Genomic DNA, 22725 nt, shown 5'->3' on the forward strand with positions numbered 1-22725 from the left:
CCTACAAGATGAGCACTATTATCAGCCCCATTTCACAAATGAAGGAACTGAGGCACAGAGAGGCCAAGGAACTCACTCGAGGTCACACAGATAGGAAGGTCTGACGCTGAAAACTTTCTTCTTCACTTTTACACTGTACACTCTACTTCCTTTAGTGACCATGCAGAGTTCAGTAAGAAATGAAAAACCACCTCTATGGAAAGCATTCCTGTGCACCTAGTACGATCCCAAACTATTCCACAAAACTCTTCCGTGGCATTTATCCATGCCTGTCCTCCCCATCACCAAGCACTATACTCCCTCCGCAGGCTAGCATGAAGGGAACAGCAGGGATCGGGTTGTGAAAGCTAGCACCTTTGCGAAGCATGCTGTTTCAAGTGTCTCGCTTTGTTACCTCATTAATGAATGACTACAGAGAATCACAGAGAACAACCATCTGCCCACCGCCCGACCCCCTCATGTGACCCAACTTACTCCATGGAGTCGATAATTTTTTTTGGCTCCACAGGGCACGGGTAGATGACCTCATCGATGTGCGTCAGGTTACAATTTGAAAAGGCAGTGGAGATATGTATGAAGGCTTCAAGCTTGGGCATCTGACTGGCCATAATCAAGAGCTGCTGGGTAGCAGTGACGTTAAGTTGCACGGCATGTCTGCAGGAGGTAAAGCAGAAGGAAGTACAATGAGGCAACCTGGCATCCTGCCTTGCTAGAACTTCACCTACTCAAATAACTGGCACGTCCATCTGATTTCTGTGGCTGCACCAAAGGACCAAAAAGAAAAGCATGGGTCGTGGCTACACAGTGACCTGATGCCTGCAAGTTGTTATATGGTGATGATGCATTCTGCGCACACAAATCCTATTCATTGAAGCATTGTTCATATTGCATATAGAGATGGCTCTATATGGTTGGTTCTAAATCAGCTGGAAGAAAAAAAATCATAATCCTCTGAATGTATAAAGGGTCTTCTTAAGCAGCCATTAAAAATATAAAAATAGGGGCGCCTGGGTGGCTCAGCTGTTAAGCGGCTGCCTTCGGCTCAGGTTATGATCCCAGGGTCCTGGGATCAAGCCCCACATCGGGCTCCCTGCTCTGTGGGAAGCCTGCTTCTCCCTCTCCTGCTCCCCATGCTTTGTTCCCTCTTTCATTGTCTCTCTGTGTCAAATAAATAAATAAAATCTTTACAAAATATATAAAAATACATAAATTGAGCATCTAACTCAAGAAGCTGCAAAATTCAAATGAACTGTAGGAGAGCAACAGTAGATGGAGAATGAGAAATAGAAATTTCTATTGCAAAGGTCCAGGTCAGACCTAAAAATCGGTGCAAAATCCTAAATTTTAGCTAATAGAACACCAAGTTATATAAGCACAATATGTGATGACAATGAAATGGTTCATCTAGAAATACAAGGTTTATACAATGTCAGGAACCCTATTAATCGAACTAAAAAAGAGCATAAAAAAGAGAAAAACTAAATGATCCTCTATATGCATTTTGAAAAGTTTTAAAATGACATTCAGTATCCATCTCTAATTTAATTTTAAAAAATTCATTAAAAGAAGAATAAAGTATTAAAATATATCCCTTTCCCTTTGTTAGCCTGGATCATGTTCAATGGTGAAAATTTAGGAGCACTGCTTTTAAAGTCAGGGCGAAGAAGAATGCCTGCAATCACTACTACTACTTAGTACTGCTCTGAACTTCCACCCGGTAATGAGAGAGGAAAACAAAATGAATTAACAAATATAAGAGTTGCAAAGGCAGTCACGAAAATCTCTATCAGATTACATAATTTTATATCTGGGAAACAAAAGAGCTAAAAAAAAAAACCACCCTGGGACATGCAATGATTCATTCAGTAAAGTGTCCGTTTATAAAAGTTGTGTTAAAGGAAAACACAGGAGAATACTGTGGAAGAAAGGCACATACTCAAAACTGAACATTTAAAAAATATATCAAGTTAAGAATAAATGAACAGACTATATACAAAAAAATGATAAAACTTCATTAAGGGCTATAGAAAAATTGAATAAACAATATATTGTTCTTAGATAGGAAGAGCCAATGTTTTAAATATGTTAAGCTTTTCTAAGTTAGGTGACATATTCAAGGTAGTCCTAATCAAATTCCTAACTTTTTAAGAAGTCGGAAAAATTATCTTAAGTTTAGTCAAGATGGATAAGCAGATGCGAATAGTCAGGAAAATTCTATAAAAAGAGAATGATATGTGTATACTTGCCTAATAAAATAAGAATTACTGTAATAAAATACTGTGGTGTTGGAAGAGAAAGCCTAAGTAATGGAACAAAATAAAGAGTCCAACAATGGAAATTCAGTATAAGAGCTTCATTTAAATAAAGAGTAAAGCAAATCATTTAATAAATGTTGCTTAAGAAGTAGCCATCTGTTAGAAATTTTTCAAAAGCTACTCTACATTCACACCCACATCACTTTTCCTTTTTATAGAATTTTCCTATTTCTCTTTATAGGCAAATAAACTCTAAATGGGTCAAAGATTTAAGGTGAAAATGAAGCAATAGAAATTGTAGAAAAAATTATGAATAACTGCATAAATAATAAAAATAGTTGAGGACAAATGATAAATTTAAAATATTTTGAGCCTTATAAAAGACAAAAAAATCAATATGCTAACTATTCCAACAAGTCTTAAAATTGACAAGAAAAAATGTTTTGGTAGAAAAATATGTAAAGAACACAAATAGGCATTTCACAAAAGAATAAAATGCCAATCAGCATTTCCACATCTTCAACTTTTCTAATTATCAATAAAACCAAAATCAAAATACGCAATGTAATTTCCATTGCATTGGCAACATTAAAAATAAAGAATTATAATACAGTATTGCTGTGGGTGTCAGAAATGAGCATTCATGTGCACTGGGAGAACGAAAATTAATACCACCTTTGTGGAAAACAATGTATCATTTACCGTTTATAACCTGGGCACAGCTGCTACCTCTCTAACAATTTTACTTCTGGACATTTGCCCAAAGTAAAGCGTACAGTGGTATAAAAAAAATGCAAGCACACAGATGTTCGCTGAAGCATTGTCTATAATAGTGAAAAATTAGAACAATCCAAAAATATCCACCAATACAGAACTGGTTGAGTATACTATATACATGTATAATGGAATGTCATGCAGTCATTAGAAATTATAAAGACTATCTATTGACAATGAAAGATATCCAAGGATATAACTGAGCAAGTTGCTAAAAAATTATCGATATGATGCCATTTTTTGGTGAAGTTGAACATAGTCTATTTTATTATGGTTGTGAAAAGAAAAGTTGGAATGGATGTTCTCCATAATATTAAATGGTCATCTCTGGGTGGTGAGATTTTTGGAGAATTTTTACTCCTTTGAATTTTTTTCATTAAGAACATATCTTTTAAAAAATTTTTTTATTTAAATTCAATTTAGTTGATATATAGTGTGTTACTAGTTTCAGGGGTAGAATTTAGTGATTCATCATTTACATTTTTTTTTAACAGAAATGACAAAGAAACTGACACACACATATACACGCACACATGCATGTGCGTGCTCTCTCTCTCTCTCTCTCTCTCTCACACACACACACACAACACACACACACATACCCACGCACCATGAGAGGGAAATGGGAACGTACCTCAGATGATCATCAAAGCGCACAGTAGCTGCACAGTGGAAGACAATGTTTGTACAGGAGAGAAGCTCTTGCATGTCTTCCTTGCTGATGGCAAAGTCATTCTGATTGAGATCTGCATAGATAGCTCTGATCTTCTCATGCACGTTTGGACAAATTTCTTTGACTTTTTCAAACAGCTAAAACATAAATATAAATCAATATGCAGACAGCATCATCACCATCACATTGCTCTTGTTTTTGCTGGTTTGTCTCATCACAATTCTCAAAAACCAGTTTTATTTGTAGTATCACTCAAAGAAGGTATTTACTCAAGAGCCATTTGTTTTACTCCATGCAATTCAGTCAGCTTAGTATAATTTCTGCTCCTCTTAATTTGGTAAGCATTCGAAAAAAATCAGTTCTAATAACCAGTTAAGGAATATTATTTTGAGCTTCTCCTGCATGTGTGAAGGGGTGACGGCGAGTCACCCATATCCTGCCCCATACCCCACTCTTCCCACCCCCCACCAACAAGGCAGCTTCGTGTTTATATGTAGTGATTGTTTCCATTTTTGGCTGGGAAATATGGCTTTCAGTGAAAAATTATCAGCCTTTACAAATTACCAGCAAAATCACCAGCCTTTACAAGGGAGGTCTCACCGGCACAAGTTTGAAACAACTTAGTTAACTGGCCCAAAGGAACAATAGCTCTTAGTAGCACAAACATAATTAGAAAATAACAAACTCGGCAAATTTGTAATGGGTAAAACAAATACAACTTTTATATAATCTCACTCCAATATCGATGGCAGTTATTGTCTAGTAAGAGAATTACATGAGCTCATGTACTTTTTATGGGATTTTAATTGATTTCTTAATATTCTAATTTCTTTATAAAGGGAAAGGAAAGAACACTGGCCATTTTAGCTTTTATTACCATTGTTCAGATGGACCAGTCTCTACTTTCCCCTCTACACACAAGCTCTTAGATTCAACTGGTATTTTCCATTTTCTCAAAGAATATAATTTTAACAAAATGATCTTGGTTTCCACCTGTTTTGACGAAAGGAAATTCTACTGTATTATTGGCATGGGCTGTTCGCAGTGAGGAAAAGTAAGGCTAAATGTTTAGGAAGGTTAGGAGCAGAGAAAATTAGTCTGTTTTAATCATAGTACAGTAGCAGAGCTCGTCCCCTTCACCCCTTCTGCCCCCGAAGAATGTTTGCATTTATTCCTTGATCCTGAGTAGTAGGCTTCTTTCCTCCATTGGAGATCTACCCTACGATCTTTTATTGGGTAATAAGAAATTGATCTAAGGTAGTCAGAGAAATCATGTCTCATATTCTTGAATCAGGCAAGACCATGTTCAGAGGCCTTCTGGGAATCCAGTGAAGGTGATCAAGGAAGGAGGTAAAGTCCATGTATTGGCCTGGCGAGTTAATATATTTCTGCCTTTGAGCTACCATTTTTTCTGCATCGCAGGATCAGCCTTGCAGTAGCGTGGGACTTCAGTCCTGAAGAGTTTGGAGGTGAGATCAATCCTCAGAGCTTTTCTGACATTTGGGACTGATGACGTGGATACAGTGTCTGAGAGACATTCTCAACAAAGGTCATTTTGGCTCTTCCAGAAAGATATTTAAGAGCTTTTGTAATCTGGATGAATCAGAAGCATGCTAAATATTGGTTTTCATGGTCAAATGTTTTCCTTCTCATAGTCCATGTTAATCATGCAACAAATTGGATCTTTTTGGATAAATTTATCTAAAATGTGCACAATTTCCCCCCCTTTTTAATAATTGGATTTGTAGAAGGTTCTGTTTTGAGTCTGCATGACAGATTTTATTCACAAGAAATTTAGTGAGGGTTCTGTGGAGTCTTTGACTTTGGCCTGTGATGACTTCTGGATACGTTAGAGTAGTAAGTGGAAAATGACTTCAGTGTCCATCCTTACAGCAATGGAGTTCCTCATACATGATGTAAGCTACCATAAAGATTTTCTTTTGCTTTTGGTTTTTATGACTTTAAAAGGCGAAGAATCCTGCTACAACCTTTTGTACTTTCATCCCACCTGGGCAAATGTAATAAATGTCGATAATCACCATTTCAGGAAAGAGCATTCCAATCTATATTCTATGTATTGATTATATTTTCCTTTTTATTTTAAAGATTTCATTTATTTATTTGACAGAGAGAGAGACACAGCGAGAGAGGGAACACAAGCAGGGGGAGTGGGAGAGGGAGAAGCAGGCTTCCCGTGGAGCAGGGAGCCCAATGCGGGGCTTGATCCCAGGACCCTGGGATCATGACCTGAGCCTAAGGCAGACACTTAACGACTGAGCCACCCAGGCACCCCTTGATTACATTTTCCAATGAGAGGGCATGTCTGAGTGAACATGGTATAATTTTTTTTTAAAGTCTAAGTTTTCTAATCCAGATGGAATTTATTATGGTCAATTGAAATAAATCAGTGAATTGGCTGCAGCAATTCAAACCACAGGGCTAAGTGAGGGTCACATTTTACTAAGCGATCCATACCCATTAATACGAATTGCCTTGCCTGGCATCTCACCATTTTGCTCCAGCCCCTAACAAAATAATACTTCTTAAATGTTTCCACATCCTCAATAAACTGCTGAGATTACAGCTAACCACCATCCAACAGGTCAGTGGTTTTCCACGTGTTATCCACCAAGCGAACTGTATTGGATTCACTAGGATGCACATTAAAAGTGTGTATTTCCAGCCCCCGGCCCCATCCACTGAATAAGAAATGACTGGGGCACACCCAGGAGTCTGTATTTCATATCAAGTTCCCTGGTGGATTTTAACTGATCCCAAGATGAGAACTTCTTCAGCTGGAGTGTTAACATGGATTAATTGTTCATGAACAATGGTGTTTGACTCATTTCCCTTTATAACTGTCCAGGGCAGTTACAGGACATCAGTGGTTTTCAAACTGTGTAGGCGTAAGAAAAATCCAGGAACCAATTAAAAATGACTTCCTTACTCTACCCTCCGAGATCCTGACTCAATAGGTTTGGCAGGTTAACCCAGGCAGCTGTATTCCTTAACCAGCTCCACAGATAAGTCTGCTGGCCTGGGTACCATACTTGTGAAACATTAATTTGGAACATTAATTTGGAAAATTCACATCCATTTTTAAAGTCAGGGCTTAAGTTTCCCCCTCTGGTTGGTAAGCTCCTTGGTTCTTGCTTATCATTTTATGCTGGACAGCACCCAGTTCATTGAAAAGCCTCAAATGTTGTTTGTTACACTGACAATAATTACTGTAAGAACAGTAATGGAACCAGGAGTGGGAGCTTGATTCCTGAAATCGTTTGTTTACCAGCTCTTTTGTGCTGGTGGGAGGAAAGACAGCAGATAACTACCACAAGTAGAAGCAATAAAGTGTTCCCTTGGGTCCTCTGCACTGATGGCAAACGGGAGCCGGAAAGGCTCAGAGCAGAACCTTTGCTTTTGTTAATAAGGATATAACTGAAGGACAGAAGAAATGCTGCAAATGGGTCCTCAGTGGACACCAGCTCTTCTGAAAGATTCTTTGGCTGATGTGAGCCATTCATTAAAGGTAAGAAAAAAATAGATGAAACAAACATGGGTGCAGAAAAAATATATAATTTCAAAAATTTCACTGAAGGTCCACCAATAAAGAACTTAATGTAGTTATTTTAGATTCTAAGAGTTCATCATATTCCTTCTCATGTGGTCTTTAGGTAATGGCATAGGACTGAGAAGGTAAAGAGTGGAGTAGCTACCTGCCGTTGATGAAGACTCAAGGAGGGACTGCTGTGTTTTCCTTTCCTGATACCCTGTTCTTGACAGAGGCAGGATGTTTTTCTGTGGTCATTGAAAGATCACAGTGAAGAGGCTCTCTAAACTTTCCAAACTTGGGGCTCCTGGGTGGCTCAGTCAGTTAAGCGACCGACTCTTGATTTCAGCTCAGATTATGATCTCAGGGTGGTGAGATCGAGCCCCACTTAAGCCCTGCTTAAGATTCTCTCTCTCCCTCTCCCTCTGCCCCTCCTCCCCCTCAGTCTCTAAATAAATAAATCTTTAAAAAAAAGAAACATTTCAAACTGTAACAAAGCTATGCGTTTCTCTTGGAAAGTCTAGGAGTGTTCTATTGATTTGACATTATACAGCAAGGATTTCTCTCTCTTAATTTGTTTTAATCACAAGAGATGATTCCATATACGGCAATACTTACTGATAGCCCAGACGCAGGAGAGAAACTTTACATATCATAAGTGAGAAAATTCAGCAGAAAGAAGATCAGAAAGAAATCCTCTGGATTCGATAAACTCCTTGTGTATGACTTTTGGACCCAGACACTATGACTGCGTTTTTATTAGAAGCAGGAATTGGGCAAGGGGTTGGGGGGTGTGACATTTATATTATGCTTTTGAAACAATGTAGAGGTCCTGAACTTGGATTTCTACAATTAACTTGTTATCCACATGACCTCACTTTGTGTTTTTTTTTTTAAAGATTTTTATTTCTTTGAGAGAGTGCATGTGCACGTGAGTGAGCACAAGCAGGGGGAGGGGCAGAGAGAGAGGGAGAAGCAGACTCCCTGATGAGCAGGGAGCCTGGCACAGGACCCCCAGGATCATGACCTGAGCTGAAGGAATACACTTAACGAAGTGAGCCACCCACATGACCTCACTTTGGAGGTACCCACAGAGTGTTCAGTTGCTACTTTCCAGGGACCAGTGAAAGTCATCTTTTTTTTTTTTTAATTTTATTTATTTACTTGAGAGAGAGAGAGAGAGAGAGCGAGCGAGCCCAGGATCCTGGGATCATGACCTGAGCCAAAGGCAGACGCTTAACTGACTGAGACACCCAAGCACCCCCCAAATCATCATATCTTTAATAATCTTTAGAGTCTTTGATCTTTATTCAATATATTGAGTCCCTCTCTTCAAAAATAACTATGTTCTCTAGTTCAAGTAGCCCACCAAAATTTGCCTAATATTTTTAACTGGGAAACAAAAGGTAAGGTCTCTTAAACTAAAGGGCAATCTCTGTGGAGTACCAGCTGTCCTAAAGCAAAAAACCCATAACATTTATCGGAGAAATTTTGGAGCGCTGAGTAAAAGCAAATCAACAGATTCTGCAAGTTAGCTCTCGAGCAAGGACTTATCAAGAAAGTGTATAATCTGAGAACCATTAAATAACCAATCAGTGCAAGTAAATTAAGGCAGAAACTATCATACCCAATATAAAGATTCACAAAAACTTACAAAATGTTATGATTTTGCTCGTTCACTAATAACTCTCATAAGATAGAAAGGATTAACCTAGAAGTTTTTATTGCTTTAGTGAGGACCATTTCTATAGGACCATAAAGCAGTATGGGGTAGCTGTGTGATTATTGAATTTTGGCACATAGCAGGGTTAACTAGAAAGTTGTTTAAAAAAAAACAAAAAACAAAACCTCAGATGTCCTGACCCTGGAGATTCTACCTCAGTTTAAGTTGAAGCTTGGGCATCTGTACTTTGAACAAGCTCTCCAGTGAGTCTGATATCCACTGTAGGTGAGAGTCACGGAGAAAGATCTCAGGCTTTGTGGAGTCAGGAAGGCCTGGGTTTGAATCCCAGCTCTGCTGTTTATTAGATGTGTGATGGGGGCAAGTTACTCACCTCTTGGGGCTTCAGTGTTTTCATTTGCATATTTATCTAAAATGCTAATCGCTAAACTATCTCATTCTGTGTTCTCAGGGAACTAATGATTCAGCATATAATCTGCTATTCTTAAAAACAATTTTGCGTTAAAAAGTCTTAGTTCATTTTGCATAAAAATCTGTAATAAACAGTTTACCGTCTTGTTATGTTTTGTGCCCCCAAGGTCATTTTCACAGAGTTCTTTCAGACTAAGCACTCAGGGCAAAAAAGGAGCTTGGGTGGCTAGGAAGATGGAAACCAATCTGAAGATTGCTCCCAACTCTCTAGCAGAATTGGTGGCATCTCTGCATTATCCACTGGAAAGGATGGGAAAAGCGATGATCCTAATCCAGAAGTGGACACTGCCTTCCCTTCCTAAGGAAGTGGTCGTCACTGGCAAATGTACCACTTGGCGAGCAGGGCAAGACAATCAGAGCTTACAGGATGCAGTTTCTCAGAGGAGGCCATGCAAGGTGGTGGGGACGGCGTGAGCTTTAAAGGTAAGAGAACCACCTGTAAATTCTTTGTCACTTCCTTGGTATTTCCTTGGATAGGCGACAACTTTCCTGGATGAGTTTCTCCTCTGTGAGGTAGCAAGAACGCATACCACAGAGGTTTGTGAGGGTAAAATGGGCTAATGAAAGTCAGATGTCTAGCAGAGTGCCTGCTACTTTGTAGGTTCTGGAGCACAGGAAAACTCCTTCTCCGCATATACAGCAGTGCTCAGTTTTTAAAAGGGGCTCATCAGACAGCTGTGTGTGTGCACACGCGTGTGTGCATGTGTGTGTGCGTGCACGCGCATTTGTGACATCATCGCAAGATTTCTGATTATACCGTGTGATGCAGCCACCTCTGCAAATTGAATGTATTTCAGAGTCAAGCTGAATCCTGTGGCTTGGTGACTTTTTGAGTAAAATGAGTATAAACAATTTGAAGCTTTTAAGAAAAAGACCTGATGTGACTAGAAGAAATTGAAAAGGAAGGAAAGAAGTTGGATATGTGAAATCATGCCAGTGATTGGATTACCTAGTAAATTGTATTGTAAAAGAGAATAAGAGATTGAGAAAATAAATTGCTCCTGTTTCTGGGATTGTTATTATATCTCCAGGACTAAATCAATTTCTTTCTTTTTTTTTTCTTAAGAGAAAGAAAATGGCCAACAGCGGGCAGGCTTAACATGCTTCAACTAATCTGAGTTGAATAACTGTCAAACTGAAGGCCAGTTACACTCTTATTAAAAGTGTGTGTTTGTTAATCATGGGGAAATGTAAATTCCTGGCAAGATGATATCGTTCTAGTTGTTCCAAGTTCATAGAAGCCTCTTGCTTTTTGTGGCATAGTTTCTTAGGAAAAATAAAAAATAGTAATGGTACAAAACTGGCTTTGGGAATTTAAAATACAAACTTCTGTTTCCAATTGCCTTTGCCTTATGTAAAGATTTAACAGAATCATTAATGTCAATCAGTTCATTTTTGGAAGTTGATTGGCAACAAGCAGCTCTTTTACTGGGTAGCCTTGAACCAAACATGGAAACCTTCTTTTCTTATGAAAAAGACTTTGAAAATTAACCAGGAACTTGTACGTAAAATGAACATTTCTGGTGGATGCTTCTTAGTACTTGACAACATCAGATTGCTGACCTTTCCTTTGCAGGTGTTACTTGGTTCAAAAGTTGATTCGTCTAAGTGCCTTATTTCTCCTCTCAGGGATTAATTTATCTAATAACTTCTAGAAACTACTAAACAGGGACAGTTTTGTGAAAGGAGTCAACAAAGTATTTCATAAAATGTTACTATCTTCTGTTGTCTTAAACCTGATTAGTTCTGTGAACCGAGAGCCCAGTGTGTGACCCTGCACAATTCATTAACTACTGCTCTCCACGGTATTTCAAAGTTGATTTATCTCATAGACAAATGAGAGCTTATTGAGTAATTCACATTTTTCCAGAGAAGTTGGCTTGAAGTATCCAGCACAACCTGCCAAGCTCTTTGTTTATAAATCCATTTCCTGGTGACATCATACAAGATATTCCCACCTGGAAATCTTGAATTTTGTCTGGTCTTCTTAGATGATTAATTCTAAACCCAGCATAATCTCATTGCAACCCTCCCCTTATTTGATTACTACAGTTCAATAGAAGAAGCCCAACGTTTTTTAGGATTCTCTCAATAAAACATTTTTTATAGATACTGACCTCTCAATTACTCTTAATTAACGACCTCACTCTTCATACAATTTCAACTACCTGGGGTTTTATTTTTCAAATATGGATATGGTCTCCTTGATGTTCTCTTAAACAGTTATTAAGAGTAGATTACAACCAATTTAAGATCCTAAATGGGGTATAAATGGGACATGGTTGTTGGAAAAAGAAACACAGCTTTAAGGCACTAAAGAACCTTTCAACATTTCTTTGAACTTGACAACTGAATGATTTACTGGCAACTTGTGATCTGTTATTGTGAGGAAGAGTCATGTCTTGTTAAGCAAAGCTATACGCAAGAGAGCAAAGTAGATGAAATATCAATCTCTCTCTCAAATTGGTTTTTGCTACAGTGAAAAGATGGTTGATTCATAATGAACACATTTTTCATAAGTAAGAGACTAAGCAGCCAGCGTGGGGACCCCGGGACACACAAGTTGAATAGCCTGGATCTGTGATGAGCCTATTCACATTTTAGCACATGAAATCTTATTTTCCTTAGAAGTTTCTCATATTTTAGGAAAGAAACTAGAAGATTAAAAAAATAATAATGAATACTTGGTATCATATTTCTAATAAAAATAGAGTCAAATTATTTAATTTGATAATCAGTTTCAAAACTCAAAATTAACTGAACTTATATCTGATGACATGCTCTAAGTAAAAAAAAAAGTAACATAATCTGGAAAGTTTTCTGTTTGTTTTGTTTACCATTCAAAAGTCATCCGTTCACATAGTTTAAAAACATAATCTTAAGGTTTGTCATTATTTGAATTTTTAGTTTCACAATGATTATGAGCAATAATACCTTGTGTCACACAGATCGAAACTAATGACTGGGGGCTATCCCTTATTTCCACACAGCTTTATTGGCAGCAATCAGCAATAGTGTCCTCATAGTCTGAGGCTAAAATCCACGATTTGTGTAGTGGAAGCTTTTCAGTTTTGGAATGCCCCGAAATAAAGCACATCATTTTTTAAATTCCATATAGTGCCAAGAAAGTGGGTATTTGCTTAACCAAAGGCTTGTTTTCAACAGGTGATAGAATCTGCTCTTTTTAGCAATAAATTTTTCTGTTATGAATGACAAGATAGTATGGAGGTAGATGTTGCCTTAACAAATAATCAACACAGTGTGCAAGCTTCTCAAAATTCTTTAGATGTCCAAGGCACTCAAGGAATAAAAGTACTAAAAAAAGAAAAAAGAAAAAAAAAGAAAAGAACCCATAAAAGGGTCATGCAGACATGGCGTTTAACCACAGATATTAAGTTCTTCAGCCATATAATGCACAATAGATTTCTTTCCTCCCATAATTCTTTTAAGGAAAATTTATGGAGAAAAGAAATCTATACAATAAGCTCTAATTAGCTTAACAGTAAAATGTGAGGCCATAGGGGATAGTGGTTAAAGCCCTACCATACCTAATAATATCAGACTTGGATCTGAATCCAGAAAGACTTGAGTGGGTGGAGAGAGAGAAAGGTGAATAGACAGACAGACAGACAGACACTCCTAGGTAAGCAAGGTAGTATTATCCTGTTTTACAAATAAGGAAACTAAGGCTCAATAAAGTATGTGTCTTGCCCCCTGTCCCACAGCTAATAATTGGCAGGGCTGAGATTCAAACCCAGGTCAGTCTGCTTTGAAGCCCCCCGCTCTGTAAGCAGCATCTGATAAAAACAGACAGTTCCCGGAGGATACCGATTCTGCTGGTCTGAAGACCACAGTTTGAGAACCGCTATTTACAAAGGTCAACAGCCAACAATAAATAGCCCAAGAGTGGAGACAGGTGTAGAGATTTCACAAGCCAGCCTTACAGAGAAGTTATATATAGTACAGTTAAGATTTCTAGAACAAAAGCGATGTTGCTGTGTCATCAAAAAGAATGGTAGGTAAAGGTTGCACTGACCACAAGACTCCCTGACACAATATTTACCTAGAAATCTATAAGCTGGCTACAAAGCTAAAAGGGCATGTCTGCTCTGTGATAAAAACAAAGTCTGTTAGGGATATGTAACGGAGTGAAGCTGTCCGAAGCAGGATCTGAGAGTTTATTCTAGATTTCAGCTTTATGCCACTTAGCCTTTTGGTCTTACTGAGAACGACTAGTTACCATGCAGGCGGTGCTGGGTAGAAGAAAGCATATTGGTTCCGGAGCCAACCTAAAGTCTGACTCTCTCCTTTACTAGCTGGGTGACCTCTGGTAAGTTAACACTTCAGGTCTCAGTTTTCCCATCTACAAAATGAAAACTGAGGATATGAATCATTCTTCACAAAAATCAAAGAGGTAAGGCACGAAAAAGCCTTTGAATAGTGTCTTGCATGTCCTAGGTACCCAGTAACAGTCAACTACTATTATTTTCCCACTGCTGAGTCAGGCCATGAGATACAGAAGCTTTCCTGATTCTCTTGCTGATCATTTGTACCCAAATCTCCTCCTGGTGCCTGCAGATAGATGTGGTCAGTGGGGTTACTGGGCATCTACAGTGTGCTGGGCTAGCAGATACCACCTCCATTAGATGTGAGCCTTCCTGCACATGGGAAAGGAGACTTTGTAAAAAAAAAAAAAAAAATCTCTTATTTAAATTTTCCTTTTGCTAACCCTAAATGACCCTGTATATTCCAAAGAGGATTATAAACCAGACATGTGCCTTTTTTCATTTAGCTCCTGTGGCAATCCTGGGAAGTCTCTGTAGTTGTTCCTATTTCGAACGCTGCAAACTGGAGCTTACAAGGTAAAGTGACAACAAATTGAAAAGCCAGAATTTGAGCTCAGGTATGCTTGAGACCAAAGCCAATACTACCTTCAAATTTGTAAAACATGGGAGGATATGCATAATCCTTTTTTTGAAGGAGAGGGTTTGATACCCATTTGCTCGTTTATGCATATCATATTTCATTTTGCATGTCTTCCCCTTAGAGGAACCTATGGGATAATAGAAATACCACACTACCCAGATCAAGTGTAGAACACCTAAACCTTGCAGAGTTTGGGCAACTGGAAGTATTATCAAATGGCTACTTACTAATCGTATCTGTTCAGAACAGAATAGAATAGAATATCCAAAAATGGGGGGTGGGGCAGGAACTACCTAGAATTTAGAAGAAAGGTCAGGGGCACCTGGGTGGCTCAGTTGGTTAGGTGTCTGCCTTCAGCTCAGGTCATGATCCCAGGGTCCTGGGATCAAGCCCCACATCGGGCTCCTTGCTCAGCGGGGAGTCTGCTTCTCCCTCTCCCTCTGCCCCCCTGCTTGTGCTCTCTCTCTCTCTCAAATCAATCAATCAATCAATCAATCCTAAAAAAAAAAAAGAAGAAGAAGAAAGGTCAGAAAGGGTTCCGTTGAACGGTAACAGATTTCGAGCCTGGAGAGTCCACTCTGGGGAGTGTTAGCATTTTGATTCTTACTCAGTAATTTCCAGAACATAGAATATCTGCTCACCTGCCCTGGACAGGGCCTAGGCACCCTTTCTTCTCTTACAGGAAAACATCACAGATTTCTATGAGCTGTTAGTTGCCATCTTGTTCTGTCTCCTCTCCTCTACCTGCCCAGGCATCCTGGCCCCCACTTGCAGGTCTGGGGCAGTCAGGGAACATTGTAGTGAGTCATCTTGCCCCAAGGCTCTTCCCCTATGGCATACCTTACTATTTAGGATCTGGAAAACCCTCTGCTGTGTCGTCTGGCCAGCCTTTGGCCTCACAAGAATGTAAATGACTTTCAGGTCAGGGCTGGTGCGAAACAGCTTCTCCATCAACACTTTGCCCATGAAGCCTGTGGCCCCAGTAATGAGAATGGACTTGCCACTATAGAAGGCTGCAATCATGGACATGATTCTTCTCTTTGTCTTTTAGAACTCCGGAAAGAGGTTCCTGAAAAAGAAGAGAAATAAGAAAACATGACATTCTCAGAAGTTCTGAAATGCAGTCAATTTAAAATGTTGCTGGTCCTTCCAGGAGTTTTGAATGCAGAAAAAGGTCAGAGTAAGAGCATCATACTTTATTGACAACATGATTCATTTCAATCAATATTTATTGAGCCTACTTTGCCTGCCAGACCTTATGCCAGGAATTGTGAGCAGAAAAAAAAAATGAGTAAGACACGGTTTGCTCTCAAGCGATTGCTCATAGTCTAACGGAGGAGACAGACATCTAAATAGACAGACATCTGAATATAATATGTAAGTGCTAAAGCAAAGGGATTACAGAGGCGGGGTATATAGTAGGATCTAGAAATTTCATGCTTTCCATGGACTGTTTTGAACCTGGGCTTAGAGGCAGACACTTCACGTGGCATGTCAAATAGCAAATAGTGCCTTTTCTGGGAGGCCCAGGACCTAAGGGCCACATCTGGCTTGCCACTGCTGGATCTGCTCTTTCTCTCTGCTCCTGGCAATGGCCTTAAATGGACGGAGCCCCTACAATCACCTGGTGCTATTTCAGAGCTTAACAAAGCCTCCACTCCTGGCCTCGCTTGTTCAACCTTCTCTGCCCTTTGCAGTGTTTCAGTATGGAAAGCAGCAGTGGAGAGCTTTGAATGAATGACACGTGCTGCGGCCTGGGGGCGGACTTCCTGTCTGTCCCATCAGGTCCCCCCCCCTCCCCGAGGTCTGCTGGATGGCAGTGGGTGGATCATGCAGAACACAACTCCAGGGACTGGCCCTGACATCAGAGCTCATGAAGAAGAGGAAAAGAACAAGTAGAAAAGTCAGCACCCTGCCTTGTCACCTCCAGTCAAAGTTACCCTGCCAGTAAGTCCGTAAGGAACTCCCTAACTCCTCATAGTCATAATTTACAGATTGTAATGATAGTCATAATTTATACTGTAAGGATCTTGAGGCTGTTCTTGGGCAGAACTCTTTGCCTTTGGAGGATTCATTCACTCATGAGTTTACTCAACAAATAATTTTGAATACCTGCCCTGCCAGACTCTGCCCTAAGTTCTGAAGATAAGCAGATGAATGAGGCAAACAGATCCTCACGCTCCCTCCGGCAGAAGAGTCCAGCAATACAAAGATTGGTAAATATGTAAACATGATAATGATAGACTGTTAACAGATGCAAATAAAATAAGGATCAATGACAGAAATCACATCCAATCATTGACCCTATTCACCTTAGGAAATCTGGATTTCAAATCATGTTAGTTATATCCACTGAGTTACTATTTAATCCCTTTTATTGGGGCACCTGGGTGGCTTAGTCGGTTTGCATCTGGCTCTTGGTTTCAGCTCGGGTCATGATCTCAAGGTTGTGAAATGGAGCCCCATGTCAGGCTCGGCGCTCAGCAGAGAGTCTGCTTGAAGATTCTCTCTAAAATAAATAAATCTTTTAAAAAAATAAGCCCCTTTTATTGAGGGTTGATGTGAAAAATATTATTTTGAAGAACACATTTGGATCTTGTACAAAACAGCAATTAATCATAGTTGTTTTTTTTTTTACCATGTTGCAAAATGTCACTCATATTGAAATCTATCCAATCATTTTCTCAAGATTTTATCACTTGAGAAAAGTACTAATGAGTCTTGCCTTGCCTGCCTGGAAGCTCAGAAAAGTGTGGAAGGCAGTATGACATCCTAGTTGAGCTCACAGGTTCTGAGCAAGACTATCTGAAATCAAATTCCAGTTCTGCCACTTACTAGCACTGTGACCTCAGGCATATTATTACTCTCTCTGCACTGTAGCTTGCTCATTAGTAAATGGGGATAACAAAAGTATCCATGTAATAATGCTGTGGTAAGAATAATATGAGTCAACATATTACTAAAACTCGTAGTAATCAAAACAATATTCTACTGGCACAAAAAATAGACGCATAGGTCAAGAGAGTAGAACAGAGAGCCCAGAAATAAACCATGCTTATATGGCCAGTTAATCTACAATAAAGGAGGCAAGAATATGTAATGAGGAAAAGGTAGTCTATTGATTAAGTGGTGCTGGGAAAACTGGACAGCTACATGCAGAAGAAGAAAACTGGACCACTTTCTTACACCACACACAAAAATAAACTCAAAATGGATTAAAGACCTAAATGTGAGACCTGAAACCATTAACGCCTAGAAGAAAACACAGGTGATAATTTCTTTGCCATCAGCCACCAAAACATTTTTCTAGATGTATCTCCTCAGGCAAGGGAGACAAAAGCAAAAAATAAACTACTGGGATCACACCAAAATAAAAATCTTTTGCACAGCAAAGGAAACCATCAAAAGAAAACAAGGCAGCCTACTGAATGGGAGAAGATATTTGCAAATGATCTATCCAATAAGAGATTAATATCCAAAATACAAAGAGACTCATACACGTGAACGCCAAAAAAACCCAAATAATATGAATAAAAATGGGCCAAGGACCTGAGTAGACATTTTCCCAAAGAAGACATACAAATGTCTAACAGACAGATGAAAAGATGAGCAACATCACTCATCATCAGGGAAATGCAAATCAAAACAACAACGAGTTATCACCTTAACACTTGTCAGATGGTAGAATCAAAAAGACAAGAAATAACAAATGTTGGTGAGGATGTGGAGAAAATGGAACTCTTGTACACCGTTGGTGGGAATGCAATTTGGTGCTGCTCCTGTGGAAAACAGTATAAAGATTTCTCAAAAAATTAAAAATAGAATTACCATATGAGCCAGTAATTCCACTACTATTTACCCAAAGAAGACAAAAACACTACTTTGAAAAGATATATGCACCCCTATGTTTATTGAAACGTTATTTATAATAGCCAAGATATGGAAGTAACCTAAGTGTCTATCAATAGGTGGATGGATAAAGAAGATGTGGCATATGGAATATTACTCAGCTATAAAAAAGAATGAAATCTTGCCATTTGCAACAATATGGATGGACCAAAAGGTATTATGCTAAGTGAAATAATTCAGACAGAGAAAGACAAATACCACATGATTTCACTCATACATGGAATTTAAGAAACAAAGCAAACAAAGAGAAAAGAGACAAAAAGCCAGACTCTCAAATACAGAGAACTGATGGTTACCAGAGGGCAGGTGGGTGGGGGGATGGGTGAAATAGATGTTGAGCAGTGAGCAATGTAAGAACTGCATCTGAAACTAATATAACACTCTATGTTAATTACATATCGATAAAAAAAGAAAACTCTTAGAAATATTAGTTACCTATAATATATACTCAATAAGTATTAGCTATTAATATAGTCACTGGTTATACATTTTTCCTCTTAATAGTTCATGGTTTTCCCTTTTGACATTTATTTTAAGTGCTCAGTCTTGTGCATTTTATACAGCCTCTTTTGGAAATATAAGGTGACTTATAATTCAATCAGTCATCAAGCCAGGTAAACTGCTTGCCCGAAATGCAACTCTCCTTGATGATAAACCTTGCCAGTTCCTGTTTTAGCACCATACTCCTTTAGTATATTAGGTATAAATAAGCATGGGTGGCAGGAAAATACAGAAGAGAAACTGAGTTTGGATAGGGTTATTTCCCAACCTCACTTGTTCTGAAGATGTCAGATGCTGGTTTTGCACTCTTACAGGCTTTAGTGGAGTCATATTTTATAGAAATGTGAACATACTGTTAAGATATTTTGATCCCAGAGTTTTGTAACCTCTGATAAAAAATTTTAAGAAGCAGGTAATGTATTTCTTTTTTTTTTTTTTTAAAGATTTTATTTATTTGACAGAGAGAGACACACAGAGAGAGGGAACACAAGCAGGGGGAGGGGGAGAGGGAGAAGCAGGCTTCCCGCGGAGCGAGGAGCCCGAGGCAGGGCTCAATCCCAGGACCCTGGGATCATGACCTGAGCCGAAAGCAGACGCTTAATGACTGAGCCACCCAGGCACCCCACAGCTAATGTATTTCTAATGAGCCCATTTCTCATGGGACAAAGGAAGACTTGATGTGTCCGCAAAGAATTGAATTTGCCTGCTCTGTCTGGAGTCCAAATACTTCTCAAGCACAACCAAAACCACGGCAGAGTACACTGAGTTCTCTGACACGAAACAAAATAAACCAGTATTTTGTGGCACTCATTACCTGATTGTTGGGAACAGGCAGCAGAGGAGTGTGGCCAAGACTCTAAACAAGGCAAGTGGTTCTGAAAACTGTCAGAGAATTCCTCATCCTCAGATCAAAGTTGTATCAGAGATGTTTCTTCTACTTGTTGCCTCCACTCTAAATATATGGCTTAGTTCCTGGCCCAGAAACTCCTATATAAAACTTGGCTCCCGGGGCGCCTGGGTGGCTCAGTCAGTTGAGTGTCTGCCTTTGGCTCAGGTCATGGTCCCGGGGTCCTGGGATCGAGCCCCGCATTGGGCTCCTTGCTCAGTGGGGGTCTGCTTCTCCCTCTCCCTCTGCTGCTCTATCACATAAAAAAATAAAATCTTAAAAAAAAATTTGGCTCCCTGAATTCTGTTCCATATATTAAACTTGCAAAGTCCAGGAATTATTAACCCTGAATATAATTCATTAAAATAATTAAGTTAATTATTTTAAAAATTAAAATAAACTTACATTCAGTAATAGATGATAACACAACTCTAGAAGGAGGAATATGTTTAGGACCAGCTGACTGGTCATCTTCTGATTGCCAGTGCAGAGAGCAAAGGACAATTTGCTGTTCCTCATGCTTATGATATGCCTTGTGAGAAGCCTAAGCCTCTTTGACAAATACCAGAATCATCCTGTATAATGTAGGATATATTATGCTTGCATGAAAAAGGAGGGGGCCTCTGAAAGTCAGCCAGTGCATTTTTATTGAATGTCTACTATGTGCCAGATACTGTCTAATCACTGGGAATAGTAGTGAATAGGCTGTAGGCAGCTTAGGTTCTTCCTTTCTTCTCTGGAGCTTCTTTTTCTCAAGATCGTTTCTCACGGTCATGAGTAGAAATAGCTAGTTTTTACTCTTCTTTTGGTAGTCAAATGAGGCTGTTCTTGTTTCTAGAGAACAGATGTTAAAAATACTGAATCATGTTTGTTGTGCCAAGTTATACATTTTTTGCAGGTTTCAGCATATGGAAATTATTCTTTGAGTGGTTCTTCTGGAGAATAAAAAATTAAGATTCAACTACTTAAGGGAGACAAGTTTATGGATATTTCTTGATGGTCCTTTAGAGAAAAACATTTCTAAAAAAGAAACAAGGTGCTTTGCCCCTCAGGAATCTACTTAACCAAGGTACCAGGTGCTGTCCGGGACAATGTACAGTGTTTAGCTGCACCCCTGGTCTCTAATTCACTAGACGGTAATAACGTCCCTCTTCCCCAGCCAGGCGTGACAATCCAAAATGTGTCTAGACTTTGCTAAATGTGCTCTCGGGAAAAATGGCCTCTTCCTCAGAGAATCACTGTTCTTGGACCTTCTCCAATGCTCATTTTATAATATTTAGAGCACTACATTAAAAAGTCAAGATTCAAGGCTTAAATTTCTGCTTGTGAGATGAAGTACAAATATGACCCACTGCACCCCGTTTTTCCTATAACTAAATCCTGCATAGCTACGTACACTTCCCAAGCAGATGACATGCATGGCAAATCCTGACTGTATTCAATGTGGAGATGAAGGAAGACTTCTTCAGAGAAAGATGTCTCACTTTTTATTTAACGAAATTTCTTTTGGTCTCTGTGCTTTAAGTCAGACTATGAACCCCACCTTCCACACAGATTGAGCCTCTCACTTTCATCCATTGAAACCGATTACTGGCAAATTTAGGAAAGAATGGCAATCGGACCAGCATGAGACCAGCTGAGGAAAACCATTAGTATTGGTTGCTGTATATTAATAATTCTATAGATAATTGAGCCAATACCATCTATATGTAATTCTGTGCCCTTTTTTCGAAGATTCAAAGATGCTGTGTGTTAAGAGATAAGTCATGTTGGCAAATGGAAGGTTGGTTGGCAATGGACACAGTAATATGGGCTGATCTACTGAAGAAAATTGATGCTATTTTGGAAAATTCAGCAAATGAAAGTTGTTCTGCTTCATCAAAATTGAACAGTTGAAATTCTTTCAATAAGTGTGCTGAATTAATTGCGTAAATGCATTTACAAAATATTATTCAATGAATAAAAGGAAACCACAAACTTGTGAAAACATAATGTCCATTACAAATCCCTACGGGAAAGACTGGGGGAGGGGTATGAAATAAATGACAGTAGCTGTATAACTGTGTGATAGGATTCAAGGGAAAGAGACTCATTTCATATCTATAATTTCTTTCCATGATTTAAAAGGTAATTTAATAATACATACTTTAAAAAAGAAGTTCTTAGAAAGTAATGGCAGCCGGTATTTTTATAGTCTCTTCTTTTGCTGTGGGCACCGAAACTACAAAGACATTTGCAAAACAAACCTCCTTAGTTTAAAATGTATTTAAATTATTTTAAAAAGAGCTGCTCAACTGACATTACACACTGATATGGACTGAATTATGTCCCCTCCAGATGCATATGTTGAAGCCCTACCCCCTCAGGTGATGGTATTTGGATATAAGGCCTTGGGGTTACATGAGGTCATCAGGGTAGGGCCCTAATCTGGCAGGACTGGTGTCCTAATAAGGAGACACCAGAGAACAGTCTCTCTTCAAACAGGCACCAAGGAAAGGCCATGTGAGTACATAGAGAGAAGGCAGTTATCTACTATGCCAAGAAGAGAGCTCCCACCAGAAACTGAATTTGCTGGCACCTTAACCATGGACTTGGAGCCTCCAAAACTATAAGAAATAAATGTCCTTTAAAGCCACCTGATCTGTAGTATTTTATTATAGCAGCTTGAGTAGACTAAAGTACACACAAACAACATGACCAGAGACATGAACATTTCTGTTTGAGTAAAATAACTTGACAATAATTCCTCGCAACCTTAATTCGGGAGTAAACCTGTGTCATTTTCCCATCTTTGCAGATGGACATAGGACATTGATTCTTGCTATTCATATGTTTGTGAAAATATGGACAGGCCTTTGACAATAAACTACAGAGACCTCATTAATCCAAGTTTTAAAAAAAATCTGTATATAAGTCACATATCTGTTTGTCAAGCACTTAGTGAAAAAAAAGTTTTCATCAGAGAGTTCTTTCTTTTTTATTTAGCTTTAGTTTCCCAATTATACAATTCAGCAATAAACTTAGATACCTTTCCGTGTGGGTCTGTTACATAAAGTCTTTCTGTGAGAACTTTTAAGTTCTTGATGGGGGAATATTGACCCT

The 22725-nt window shown here is 38.9% G+C and overlaps 1 protein-coding gene across 5 annotated transcripts in view; it reads right to left on the reverse strand.

Moving 5' to 3' along the window:
- Positions 1-22725, reverse strand: part of FAR2 (fatty acyl-CoA reductase 2) — a 144484-nt gene that overhangs the window by 36336 nt on the left and 85423 nt on the right. For all 5 annotated transcript variants that reach the window (XM_027595190.2, XM_027595192.2, XM_027595194.2 and 2 more), the window contains exons 2-4: positions 15168-15396; positions 3664-3839; positions 475-654 (exon numbers count right to left, since the gene is read on the reverse strand). In XM_027595190.2, the coding sequence (XP_027450991.1) occupies positions 475-654; positions 3664-3839; positions 15168-15356 (545 nt within the window). In that variant the 5' untranslated portion in view covers positions 15357-15396. The remainder of the gene's footprint in view (positions 1-474; positions 655-3663; positions 3840-15167; positions 15397-22725) is intronic.

Source organism: Zalophus californianus, chromosome 9 (genome assembly GCF_009762305.2).
Source record: "Zalophus californianus isolate mZalCal1 chromosome 9, mZalCal1.pri.v2, whole genome shotgun sequence".
In the NCBI taxonomy this organism is placed as follows: domain Eukaryota; kingdom Metazoa; phylum Chordata; class Mammalia; order Carnivora; family Otariidae; genus Zalophus; species Zalophus californianus.